The 14,419-nt window shown below is 41.3% G+C and overlaps 1 protein-coding gene across 13 annotated transcripts in view; it reads right to left on the bottom strand.

Moving 5' to 3' along the window:
* CTNNA3 (catenin alpha 3) overlaps positions 1-14,419 on the bottom strand; it is a 564,841-nt gene that overhangs the window by 549,137 nt on the left and 1,285 nt on the right. For 9 of the 13 annotated variants that reach the window (XR_014168802.1, XR_014168803.1, XM_081913572.1 and 6 more), the window contains exons 1-3: positions 12,158-12,293; positions 9,812-9,920; positions 5,106-5,298 (exon numbers count right to left, since the gene is read on the bottom strand). Coding sequence is in view for 11 of the 13 variants with exons in the window: in XM_081913572.1 (XP_081769698.1) it covers positions 5,106-5,298; positions 9,812-9,913 (295 nt within the window). In the remaining 2 variants the exon portion in view is untranslated. Of the gene's footprint in view, positions 1-5,105; positions 5,299-6,556; positions 6,668-9,811; positions 9,921-12,157; positions 12,294-12,463; positions 12,497-14,419 lie in introns of those variants that run through there. The other 4 variants (XM_081913570.1, XM_081913564.1, XM_081913569.1 and 1 more) reach the window with 4 other exon arrangements.

The raw sequence follows: 14,419 nt of genomic DNA, 5'->3' as shown, positions 1-14,419 counted from the left end.
CGTGGTTACTGTCTGCAAAGGGATTGGCACAGAAACTGGGGAATCTGACAAATAGTTGGAAGAATGGCTAGAGGAGGAGACACATACAAAAAAAAAGGGAAGAAATAATCTTATTCATCTGGAAAGATCTCTTCCTGGTTCATACTAAGAAACTATTTTTAAATCTCCCCAAGGATGGGATGAAGACCTGTCAATAGAACACTGGAAGCACCCAAGAATTTAATTGGAGCTGGCACTGAGCACAAACATGCCCATGCCATCCGCCCAAATTTTAAATTGATGAGGACGAGACCAATGAGACATGAGCGTGGTCGGTGGGCACAGAATGTTGATAAAATCTAGGGAGGGGAGGTGGAGAATGAAAAAATAAAGGGTATTGGATAGAACATACTGGTTGAAACCCTGAACCGAAGCACTCCACACTGTGATATTTTGGTACAGGGCCTCACTTGTTCCTTCAAATACTGATTCATGTGTTCCTGTGCTAAAATCTCCACCGCTAATGCAGAAGAGAGAGGTATCAGCATAATTGGGTTATCCCAAGGCTTGCAAATGCTTATAAGAGACTGAAAATTAAAAATGCAGATGAGGTGGGAGGAGAAAAGGTAAGAGAAAGGGAGTAACACACCATGGGTGGAATTCAACATGATTGTGCTAATATGATTGTTCTGTCCTCTGAATTTGTGCAATTGCAGTCACAGACCTAAGGCCATTCTGATATATGTTTTGAAGCAGCATGCTGGCCAAAGTGGGGAGACCTTGCAACAAGATGATGAAGTTGTCAGCTCAGGGGATTAATTTCTGCCAGGAGGTCAATTTAATTTACTTAACATTTTAAAGAAAAACTCTTAGTGGTTTATGAGAAAATGTACAATAATAAAAACACAACTAAAATATAAAAGAGACATATTACCAAAATATAAAAATACAACAGTGAGCAGTGCAATCTGAAAAAAATGTTTCACTATCAGGGAAAACCTGAGTAAACAAACAATTTTTTAAAAGACGTTTGAAATATTCCATAGTTGGTACCTCACAGATGACAAGGGGGAGGACATCCCACAGGGTCAGTGCCAAATTAATAAAGTATGAAGATGAACAATGCACATAGGCATGTTGATTGTTCACCAAAGCTATTTTTGAAGATAGAAAAAAGGCTGAGAAAGGAGGGGTAGGACAATGTCCCCATACAACATGTGACACTGGTCCTCCAAACCAAGGGCTCATCTACACTTCTACACCGAAAACATGGGTCAGAGCAGTTTTGCCTTTGCCCCGCCACTTTTGCTCAGAAAACCTGCTTTTTAGTGCTAAATCATAACAAAGTCAATCCACATAAAACATTATTGCCGTTTGCTCTAATTCAATGCTAAAATGCAGATTTTCCCAGGGGAAAGTGGTGGGGCAAGCTGAGGTGTGGATGAGCCCTACCTTAAACAAGTTCTTATACAAAACAGAATATGTTGCAGAAATGGGAGAATTGAATGTAGTAACTACCAGTCTGTATCATTTGCTATCAACAAGCTTTTCTCTCCACCACCCATATTTACTGTTCATTTATGAACCTGCCCACCCAGCATTATTGGTTATTCTGGCACCTCAAAGATATTTTATAGCACCAAGCACATAAAGGCTAAATAAATTTTAAATAAATGATTAAAAAAATTAGAAAAACTGACAAAGTTGAAAATCTCTTTGTTCATTAAGGCACAAATAACTTCTACAGCTAGGTGTTATTTACCATTACTGTATATTTACATGGCAGAAAACAGATGCACAAGAAATCATCCAGGGATCAGTTTCATTACATCCACTTTAGCTATTACAGTGCCTATTGAGTAGGGAAATGAGCTCCAGATTGTTACTGCAGCCAGCTCTAGTGCAAGCACCCAGTGATGGTGAAAAGCTGTCATATAAACAGTGTTGTAGAGTTAGAAGGGACACTGAGGGTCATCTACTTCAATCCACTGCAATTCAGGAATCTGAACTAAAGCATCCTCAGCAAATGGCCATCCAACCTCTGTTTAAAAACCTCCAAGGAAGTCCAAGGATTCTACCACTGCCCGAGGGAGACTGTGCCACTGTCAAACAGCTCTGCTTGTCAGAAAGATCAGGGCCGCCTTAAGCATGTCCAGCGCTGTGGTACAAAGATCCCTCCGGCGCCCCCCACCCCACCCCGTTTCCCAGAGTTGTCGACCTTTTGGCTGGCGGGGTGGCATGAGGTAGGCCCAGGATTCCCGTGATGCACAGGGCAATAACCAGAGGCATAGTAAGGTCAGGTGCAGGGCCGTCTTAAGCATATCCAGCGCTGGTACGCGACAATGGCCGTGAGAGTCTTAATAGTGCAAGGATGGAAGACTGAGGAAATCCCGACTAAAGAATCATGGCAAGAGAAACTTATCAGAACTGGCAAAATTGACACATAAGCTACGGGACAAGGACAACTGTGACTTCAAAGATGAATGGGAACCTTTTACAAAGTATTTAAAGACGCAACAAAGTAAATTGGACTCCTTGGCAGGACTCACAAACTTTTTATTGACAATAATCAGTTAGATAACTTAAGGATTTATACAACTTTGTAACATGCAGAGAATAGCATCCATAGAGAAATTAGAGATTGGAACTGAGGGAAGTCGGGGGGGTCTTCATGGGAGGGTGGGGGGAGGGAGAAAAATGGGGGGAATTAAGGATGATATATTTTCAGATAATATGTTTGTTTAAATTCCTAATTAAAATAAAATAAAGCATATCCAGCGGTTGGGGTACAAAGATCCCTCCGCCCGCCACACCCCCATTTCCCACATCACACATTCAACACACATTTAAAGCACATGATTTCCCCCAGAGAATCCTGGAAACTGTAGCTTCCCACTCACAGAGCTACAGTTCCCAGGATACTTTAGAGGAAGCCACGTGCTTTGTGTGGTCTAGAACCGGTGTCAGCGGCTGAACATCTGCTTGACATGCGGAAGATCCCTGGTTCAGTCCCTGGCATCTCCAGGTGTGCTGAGATAGGACCATGTAAAAATCCCAGAGGGCTGTTGTCAGTCAGTGTAGACACTATGGAGCTAGGTAGGCCAGTGATCCAACTCTGGTTAAGTTATCCCTCTATAAAAGTAGTATTTCATTTCCTCAGGTCATGTGTCCCCGGTTAAACTGGCACTGTGGAAGAGGTTGTCCTATATAATGCATGGGAGTGGGGGGCAGAGGATTCTCCTTTATGGAAAAAATTAGGATTAAGCAAATAAGAGAGCCAGGGAAGTATAGCAGTTAAGAATGTTGGGCTAGGACCAGAGACCCAGATTCAAATCCCCACTCAGCCAAGAAGCTCATTGCACGACCTTGGACCAGCTGTTCTCTCAGCCTTGCCTACCTTGCAAAGTTTTTACAAAGATGAAATGAAAAGCGTGTTTACTGCCTTGGACACCTTGGGGGAAATGGAGGAGTATAAATGTAGTAAATGAAGAAAATAAATAAGGACATTTACTGGAAAGGTGCCTTTTCCCAAGTCAAACCATCAGTCCATCTAGCTCAGTACTGCCTACACTGACTGGCAGCAGCTCTCCAGGGAACGATGCCCCGATGCCGGGCGGTGGGGCGGGAACCTCTCCCCCCGCCGCCAGGCATCGGAACGAGGTCCTGGACCTCTTCTGAAGGCAGGCGGGGGCAAAAGTCTTTGCTCCCCCCGCCTGCCTTCCCGGGACAGCGGAGACTTCTCCGCTGCCCCGGGCGATCTTAAAATGCTGGCGGGCGGGAGCGAAGCGTTCGCTGCCGACCCCCAGCATTTTAAAATCTCCTCGGGGCAGCGGAGACTTCGCTCCCGCCCGCCAGCATTTTAAAATCGCCCCGGGACAGCAGGGGCTTTTAAAATGCTGGCGGTCGGCAGCAAAGCCCTCCTGTCCCCGGAGCTTGCGGGGCGGGAGGTGGGAAGAAGGGCTTTTCTTCCCACCGCCAGCCTTCAGAACAGCCTTCTGAAGGCTGGCAGTGGGAAGAAAAGCCCTTGTCCCCCCCGCCCAGCCTTCAGAAGAGGTCGGGGGACAGACTGTCCCCGGACCTGGTCTGAAGGCGGTTTCCCTAGGAACGCATTAATTGATTTTCAATGCATTCCTATGGGAAACCGTGCATCGCAAGACGAAAAAACCGCAAGACGAAGAGACTTGCGGAACGAATTAATTTCGTCTTGCGAGGCACCACTGTATGTAAGTAATTGGCTTCATGAATATTTTATTTTGGCAGTTATCTCAAGAACTTATCTAATGTCAATTGCAAAGTGAAAATTGAAGTTGCCTGTCAATACAAAATTGTAAGTTATGTTATACTGAGATGGATAGGTAGACTAAAACGAGTGATCCTCACTAGAACATTGTATGATTATGGCTGACAGGTAATCTTTTCAGTTCAAGTCACACTGTATTTTCTTCCAATCAATTTGAAAGAATTCTTAAAAACATTTATAATATGCATAATAACAAGCCTGTAAGTTATTCATATATTGGACAGTGGAAAGTGGATGGACAGCAAGCATCACACCATGTTGCAATGTACTTATCTAACCCCAAGGTTTCAGCCTCACCTTCTCCAGTGCCTTGTATTTGTGTAGTGAACTGCTGAACATATGTACATGAAGAAACTGAAATCAACCTTCTGATGGTGCCACTTTGCAATCACCACCACTATGAAGTTGAGGACAATATATAAACTCATAGGAATCAAACAACTTTTTTCAGCATGTTACCAGTGATCCATCCAGAGTTCCCTGCAATTGATATGCTCTCTGAACACAAAAATGAATCAGTTCCAGCTAATGCATCTCTCAGACACAAAGATGCCCATGAATCTCCTTAGAGAACACTTGTCTTCCATTTCACAGGGAAAGGGTTGATTTCCAGTAACTCTAGTGAGATTGAGAAGAGAAGGAAATGATAGAATGATTTAATAACTTTAAGAATGGGCATGTGCCTATTATTCCAAACTATGGGGATTGTTGCAATTTTAAGCATCATAATAAAAAAATTAATAGATTAGAGTCAAATGCACTTTTTTTAAAAATGCAGCTGATCTTTGAAATAGGTGTGTTATTGTTATAGCAATGACAGACTTACTTTCTTTGCGAACATCACGAAGCGCAGCATTAAGTTCCTCCATTAGCACAGGAGCCTCTTTAGCAATTTTTTCCCCTTTGTCCAATAAGTTCCAAGTGGCTTCTTCCACAGAAGCAAGGATAACACGGGCTCGTTTGGAGCATCCTTTTTTCTTATTAGAAGGGTTTTGAGGGCAATTCACTAATGTGGTAACCTAAAAACATAAAAGACATTTTAGTACTTTCAGCTCTGAAATTAAGCAGTTACATTTTTCAGCATATATTAAGAAAATAATGATCCCAGATAACTGACTAATGAAGCTCTAAGGGAATTTTTATATCAAATTCATAATCCATGATTTGTGCACACACCACTAGCATATCCAACACATGGTGTATGAAGAAATAAACTCAGAATGAAGCACACACAACAAATAGTCCCATTAATTGCCCCAAAAGCAGCCTCTAGCTTTTCAAGCTGTTGTAGTGATTCGTCACACAAAGGCAAAATATGTAGAGATATAACAGTGGTGTTAAAACAGACATCATATAATCATAGTGTTTGCTTTGCTTATATAAGCTTTTCAGAGAGAGAGAGAGCGAAAGTTGCTTTTCAATATTAAAGCTATTTCCAGGATAGTGCCTGTCAGGACTGGTCGTTGTCCTCTTCAGATCACCACACAAACGCTTCTTGTTCTTTTATAACTTTTTATTGTGCATTAACAAACAAACTTTTAAACGATCCTTATCTTTAACTATTCTTCCTCAGAGTCACTTCTTTCAGATACCTTCTGAGCTCTGCTTCTCCGTGACCAGCCACTCTCAAAATGGCGAAGGCGCCCTTCCCTTCGCTTTCCCGCTCTTTTTTCTAGCCTCCTGGCTAGAGCTGGCTTGTATCTCCCCTCCTCCGAATCTGAGCTAGAACTTAACCCTTGCCTTTCCTGTGAACAGCTGGTCCCTCCCTGTTGTTCCTCTTGCTTTCTTCTGTTAGATTCACTGCTCTCCTTCCCCCCCCCTTGGGGAAAACATTCTCCCTCTGGGAAACTGGAAACTTCTAACTCTAACTCTTCCCTGACAGTGCCCAAGTATCATTTTTCTGGGCTCTATACAAACTTGTACAAAACGTTGACAATAAAAGTGTTGCCTCCCTTGAAAAACCTCCTTCACTTTCTTTAGTTCCTTTATTTAAGCTGCTTCAGTGTAAGTTTGTCTGATTTACATTGATAGCTAGGCATGGCATATTACATATAAGCATACAGAGTCCAATGAGGACTAAACATTCTTAGTGGCTACAGTGCCAGATTTACATATAGGCTGAGCAGGCTGCAGCTGAGGGCCTCATATTCTAGAGGGGCCTTATCCTCCTGCCATTTTTTTAATTCAAATTTTACTATCTAAGCCCAGTTACTTAGTAACATTAAACATGTGACATGTGTCTATGACTGTATAACAGTTACACAAGTGTGAACCTACTGTTTGGTAAGGTTTGTGGACGCTTTAAAGCAGGGGTCAGCAAACTATGGTCCCCAGGCCGCATCAGGCCAGTCTGGGTCCTAAATCCAGCCTGCCCGGCCATTTAAGAACCGCCGCGAAGCCGAGACTCCTGGCGATGGCGACGGGAGGAAGAGGCTAAGCGGTGGCGGCTCTGCCAATCAAACACCGTGCCTGGTTTACCTCAGCGCAGTGCAGACACGTCTCTGCAAATCACATGCCGCACCTGGTTTACCTCAGCGGCATTTGACTGGCAGAGAGATGTCCCCGCACCGTGCTGAGGTAAACCAGGTGTGGTGTTTGATTGGCAGAGCCGCTACCACTCGGCCTCTTCCTCCCACCACTGCCACCACCATGGTGCTCCTGTAGGCCAGAGAGTGGAACGGACAAGCTCACTCTGCCTGCCCACTTCACAAGAAGCAGCAGCAGTGGCAGCAGCCGCGGGAAGTTAAGTGCAGCGCCCTCTTTCTCTGGACGGGGAGGAAGCCCATTTCGCGCCACCGCAGCCAGCCCTTCCGTGAATGAGGCAGGCGGCAAACCAAGAAGGCGGCTGGGGCTAAGGGGGTAGGGAGGAGGACTACTTGCCCCCCTCACCTCTTCTTCCAGCTCTGCCCCCCCCCCTGGTGCCACTTCTCCAGAGTCCTTTGAAGATTACTGGATGGCCCAGTGTTTGCAGCAGATCCAGCCTTCTGGTTTGGGGCACTCAAACATCCATGGGAGTTGTAAGAGTAGTTTTCATTTCCCTATAGTTTCTGGAGGCATTTTTTCATCAAAACTGAAAAGGACAGGACAACCAACATTCATCCCTGCAAACATGTTCCCTGCCTGGCTGCTGCCTCTTTCTACACAAAGACAATCTTTCAGGGCAAGAGAAAACACATAGTATGAGAACTCCCAGTATAAGAGAAGAAGTGAGACAGCCTGCTGGCCACATACATCTGTCTGTAAACACAAGGGATGTTGAGAGAAATATGCCTCATTCACTAGTATTAGGTTTAGGGAAAAATAACTTGCAACAAATTCATCAGGGTTTAAAAATTTAAAACAAACTAGGGGGAACACACAGAAAACTCTGGCTAAAAGTGCCTGTCATACTAGAACTAAGTACAGCTCAGAGTTTGGGGAAAAGAAAAAGAAAGTAAACTTCCATAAAACAAATCCACCAAGAATTTTTGGATTATCAAGTTGACCTGCATGGAATGGAGACATAAATCAACAGTAGGAGAGAGTTCTCCTAACAGTATTAATCTCTGACTCAAAATGGCTAGGTTAAAGGGTAGTGCAAAAGAAGCAAAGTGGTCACTTCAAACCTAATAGTTTATTTATCCGCCTGAGCCATTTATACACCAATAGCACCAAGTAAACTTTTATCTCACTGATGAATAAGACAAATAAAATGGGCAGCAGTTTAGTGTTCAGTTTCTATAGTCTTTATACTTTAGTTTCATACTGTAACTTTATTTTCTGCTTGTAAAAAAGGAAATGAGAGAAACTGTTCCAAAATTAATCTTTACCTACAAATAAACAAGGAATGGGGATTATACAGATTGGATCTAGAAAACTGGATTAGAAAATTGGATCACATTCACAGAACCACAAAAAAGTGAAGTTCAGACAACAAAGCTAAAACAACTCAGGGAGAGAGAGAGAGAGAGAGAGAGAGAGAGAGAGAGAGAGAGAGAGAGAGAGAGAGAGAGAATATTCATGAATTGGCTAAGTGAGAATTTAGAAAATGATGAAGGGCATATGATATAGTTACAATAATAGAAAATGCAATTACCAGGGGAAACGTGCAGTCAATTGAAATAATTTACTGCAAGTAGAGGCCATTGTGAAAGTTATCACATGGAATAAATGGAATGAAATTATGGAAATATATCAGAAGGTAGGCATCTGTGTAAACTAGCTTACTGGTTTACCTATATGCCAGTGGGAAGTTTTAGGTTCAGGAAAAATCAAGCTTTTATGTGAGTACTAAGGAATATGTAAGAAGGCTAAAGATTTATGAAAAGAGAGGTATCAAAACAGAAGAGATTCAGCTTAGCTGCTAAACCTAAATTACTATAGTTCAGCAGAAGTCACTTTATGCATCCCCAACACCAAAACCAGAGCCTGTCAACTTCAAAACGTAACTCTGGCAATAGTTCTGAAACATTTGCAAAGCATACTCTCTGACAAAGTCTATGCCAGGGGTCAGCAACCCGCAGCTCCGGAGCCACATGTGGCTCCTTTACACCTTTGCTGTGGCTCCGGGGCGGATACTAGCGAGGGGAGGAGGCGCATTGTGCGCCCCAACACTCCCCACTGTGGCGGGTGCTGTACTGGCTGTGACGTCGCATGGGAGCAGTGCGTGCGTTAGTCACGCACCGTCCCGACGTCACCTTCCCGCCCGCCCGCCCTCTACATTGTAAGGGGCATGTACACTGGTCACTGTTTTGAAGGGGAGTGAAGAACACACACACACAAAAAGGTAACTTGTTAATTTAACGTTTATTTCTATGAGGAGGAGTAATTCTGAGGGGTCAAACAAAGAAATAATAAAAAAGTGACGAAAAAGGTTATTTTTATAATGACGAGTTTTGCGGCTCCCAGTTTTTTTCCTTCGGAAACGGGTCCAAGTGGCTCTTTTTGTCTTAAAGGTTGCAGACCCCTGGTCTAGGCCTAAAATTGCACAAGTCTCCTTGAAGTCACAAATACACAGAGGAAAGCACAAATTACACACAAGCCTCTATCTTGCCTTTTGTTCACAGACCAGTTTAATATTTTTGCAAAGAGGAGGTTTGGGTCTCCTATAACCTAGTCTGTAGTGAGTCATTGCCTACCTCCAAGCCCTTGCACTGTTCTCAGTGGGAAAGAGATTTCTAACAGGCCAAAAGCGGAGGTTCAGCCTCCTCCCCAAACATTCACATATTCTAGCCCACATGTCCTCTTTTTCATGAGTCTGGAAAATGAGAGTTGTCATAGCAATCCATAGTTAAAGGAAGAAGTCGGCAAATGTGTCCCTAGATGTCTTCACTGTGTGCACAAATTGTGGTTTACACTAAGTTCATAATCCTTATTTTGGGTAAGCATGAGTTCACACTTTATGCAGTGGAAAATGCATATATAGCTATCCTGAGTCAATATTTTGCTCAACTGATTTTTCTGAACTCTCATAAAATATCACATGAACCATCTCAAAATTTTCCTAGTTTCATTTCCTAGTTCCATAACACACTTTTCCTATTTCTAATTTACCTGAATAATGAGGGGTTCCAGTAACTTCTCCACAGTATGTGTCTGAATCTGCAGGTTCCATGGATCAATTTTCATTTTCATGTATGGCATGGCTGCTGACATCTTTTCCCTGGGAGCAAAAGGAAAATAATTTATTATGTAGTTATGTCAGCAATCATGGTATCTAAAGAGCTAAGCATATATGAAATAATCCAAACAACACTATTATGAAATAGTTGTAGATGCCTATTGTTGTGTTGTCCCTCTATGGCCCCATTCACATTAGTAGGGACCCCCATCCCAGTACTGCTGCTGTTTCTTGCTTGCTTGGACCAGCCTATAGTCATACCTCCACATATAAGTACCAACATTACTAAAATGATGCCAGCTTGCAACCAGACATTATTTCCAACCAGCTTACTATGGGAGGCAAGAACATAATTATAAGGTGAACAAGTAAACTTATGCAGAAATATAATTCTTCATGTCAGACAGGATCACAAGACATATAAACCATAATGTTGCAACCTCAGAGATATTTGGAGATAAATCCTGTTTAGCATATATAGATATGGCTTTTATCTCTCATTCACTTATCTCAACAATATTATTTTCTACCCTGATTCTGGCAGCCTCCTTATCCCGCTGGTGTATTTATTTTTGTCACGTAGACAAGTGTTGCATCACTTCTGGTAAATGCTAGCATATGGCTCAGTCCTCTTCAGTTAACAAAAAATGGCACTTCAGACTTTCACTTATGTGATATATTTCTCATATGCTGAACTACAGGAACATCTGTTGTCAGATTCTCCTGGACATGGATTCATACGTGTTAACATCCTGTACCATTAGACAAAGATATTGAACTATTTATCATTTGATTGTGAATCCACACCTAGAAAAGCTGGGTAACATCACTGAGTTATGGCCATGTATGACTTTAATTAATTCTCCTACTCGATTACTTATTTGACATGGCCTTTACTAACCTCTTTCAGAGTGTTATTTCTCAAACAGAGCCTTTAGCACAGTTGGCTGCTCTTCCAACTGGAGCCAAAAAATCAATATCTGGGCCATCATATAAAACACAATTATTTGGGTAGAACAGCCTTGAAAGGATTTGTGTCAGCCTATCACAAAAGACATTAATATAGTAATTGTCCAACTCTATGCATGCTTACTAGGAAGTAACTGCTATTGAACTACGTTGGGCTTATTTCTGAGTAAACATGCGTTACTCAAGATCATTGTTGCAAAATTATACTAGTATATTTTTTTACCTTTTTACTAGTACATTACGTCAAAACATCAGTTAGTTTATTAAAGGCAAAACTGTAAAAACTCAATAAAATGCGAGCTTTTTCATAACAATAAATCAACACAAAAGATATAACTTAACATACAGTATAAAGTCTTAATACTGAATGCTTCATAAAGTGCCTTGGAAGTTGACACAAAAACCAAAGAGATGCAACATGTGTTATGTTTCCTTCCTTCATTAAATATAGACCTGTAAAAATGACTATACAATTAGTGGAAAGCTCCCAATTGTTTTTAATCTGTGTTACCTCAGGCCCAGAGAGATTCTGCTTTATAAACCAATTCCAATAATGTTCCAAAAGTAGTGAGTACCTTTTGACATCTTCCAATGCCCTGCAAATTACAAGTGCTATAGGCAGGCACATATTTTGCCAATGTTCATATAGTCAGAACCTACACATGATTCTTGATTTCAATGGGATTTACTCCCAAGCGTGCATACAAATGAAATATGAAGTCAGTATTTTGAATATTTCGTCAATATCATCCCACTATTCTTGCACATAAATTCTGGGTTCCTTAGCTAACTAGATCTCCAGAGCTGTACAATAAACTGTACAAAATTAGGTAGGTTATATTCAGAAATACCTAATTTCTATAATTGATTTCAGAATTTGAATCTTCTTGGTGAAGTTAGCACAGAATATACAAAATCTTAAATTTTAAGAGCATATTTTTGTATGCACTTGAGACAGAAAGATTATTATTAGGTGCTGTAATTCCTAATAAATCTTTCTCTTAACAAAACTAGATGGAATAACTACACCTACAGAATTTTAGTACAAAGCAATGTGTAAAGCCACTTTGGTTTTTTCTTTCTGTATAATGAATGAACAAAACTGACATTTCAGGAGTTTAAAGTTTTTTGCAACTTTAACAGGAGTACTGTCAACTCAGCTAATGAGTGACAGTTCCTTAGTACATGTGTGCACTATATGTTCTCACTTGCCTTAAAAAAAAAACAGCTAGTCTGTTTCAGTCACAGAACTCAACTGAATGGTAATTTGTGACAAAAAATTTCTAAAGGTGCAATGCTACAACACTCACCTATTTCAGAATACAAACAGTTGCCGTTCAAGTGCTGAACCAATGTCTAGGCAATTCTCCCAAAGTTTAGAAGTTCAGTGCAGCTATTATAGCTCACTACTTGGCTTATCATACATCTGCAAACAGAAAGCTTGACAAGCACTGCAGTGTATTTCAGGGTAAGTGACAGCAGGGCCATAGGGACTTCTCGAGGGGGGGGATGGGCACTCCTTAAAGCTATAGAGAGCAATACTATACAAAGTCTTGGACAAATAATGAAAAAATAAAAATGAAGAACATAATTCTTCTAGTCTACATGGAACATACCTGGATAAAAGATGCCTTGTTTTGCCAAGAGAAAACTGTCTTTGTTTCCAGATTATTGGTGTCCCCCCCCCTTTCTTCTCTCCTACAATTTGGTCAAATGCCAGTCTCAGCCTCAAAGCAATGACTCAGAATTTCAAAGAGGACAGCGAAGGGATTCATAAGGTTCTCACCCACTGCACTGGGATTGCAATGTTATTGTTGTTATTTTTTCTTTTCTGCACCATGTGGCAACCCACAGAATATTGCATCTGACTCATAAGATGTATTTTGTCTTCCACCCACTTCCAAACAGAAGTATGTTGGTAAGAAACAGAACTCAACCCTGACAGTCATTTTACTTAATTGCTCTCCTTTGTGCGGGCATCTAGAGCAGGTTCTGCCCCTTTGTATATGATGGAATGAATGACTATGAAATTTCAACACTTCCCTTTAGAGTCCTCAGACTTCTCCCACCTTGAGCACTAACAGTGGAACAGCCTTCTCTGTTCACTCACTTTTACAGAACAGCTTCATGTTTTCTCTATTCAGCTTCAGGGTCCCGTCCCCCTCGCCAAGCTAGAATATCTATCTGTCTGTCTATCTTGATATAGATACAGGCATTTGAAATTTCCACCCAGCTGTGGTGGTAGTCCTGCTGTAGGAATTTCATTCTCTATCGAGAAGGAAACAGAGCTCTATATTGGAATAATGAATCCAATCTAACAACTGGTGACTTTCCCACTCAACCCCCACCAATGTCACGTACTACTATTCCCGTTACCTCCTGCCAGCATGATCAATGGTAAGGGATGATGGGAGCTGTAGTCCATATGAGCTGGAGAACAGCACATTGGCGACCCTTGCTGTAACACAAAGTAAAAAAGAAGTGCACATAAAACCACCAAATCTCTTAGGAGGCCAAGACAGTGCGAAGGCATACTTGGCAGGATATGTTTTATAGTTGCAGTTAGCTCTTAATTTTATATTTCTCACACGTCATCATCATCAGTTGATGTCAGCACAACGCTAGGAATGTTATTTGTTAGCCTCTTGTTTGTTACTGAGACAATACATAAAACACAAATCATGTTTTATAGGCACCACCAAAAAATTGTGACTATATTTTTTCTTTAATTTGCCCTTATGCAGGAAAGATGTTTATAATGCAAGAGACTTGTTATCTGTGAAATTTTTACAGTTTTTCTTGGAATGGAAAATATGGTGTATTCTCCCATAACAGCAACCTGGCTGTTGTAAAATAGTTGGCATAAAATATTATAGTTCTATAGAGTTTAATGAAGCTAAGCCAATTTAAAGCAACAGCATGTCTGTTCTAGCTAATGTCAGCATAATGTCCTGCTCAGTTGACCTATGCCACCATACGTAATAGTTTACCATTTCTTAAAAACTATGCCTTCCTATTTTTCAAAAACCAAATAAACAAAATGGTATTTCCAGAGCCCTGTCTTTAACTGAGACTTTTACAACCTTCACCAAAAATTATAGCTTTTTTTACTTTGAAACCAGCAATTACATTACTTTGACCTAGATTACATTTTTATGTGTTTTATCCTTCATCACTTGAACCTCCTTGATCTCAGTGGCACTTGTGAGGAATTCCACACTGTCTTTTTATGGCATATTTTTATATTTTTGAAAACCTATTAAGTTGTTATTTAAACTTCAGCAAAAAAATATAATTCCTTCCCCCTCCCCCGCCGCCCTTTTGTCATATAATCTATGTTCTTAAGCCTTTACCATTTCAACTGCTAGCTAAATCTACCACAAGTTGAACGATTCCAGGAGAGAAAGGAAGATATCTGAGCTGTACCACCTGGACTTTTCTCTCCCCTTTCACAGGTCTTTTACCACCTACTGCCTTGTGGAAAAATTCCAGGAGAGAAAGAGAGGCAGAAAGGCAAACACAACCTTGGAGTCTACTTTATTTGGGTTCTCCACAGAGGGCTATCTACCAAC

This window comes from Podarcis melisellensis (assembly GCF_964234715.1).
Source record: "Podarcis melisellensis genome assembly, chromosome: 5".
Lineage (NCBI taxonomy): Eukaryota > Metazoa > Chordata > Lepidosauria > Squamata > Lacertidae > Podarcis > Podarcis melisellensis.
The sequence above is the reverse complement of the archived record's forward strand: the minus strand, read 5'-3'. Positions and strand labels throughout refer to the sequence as shown.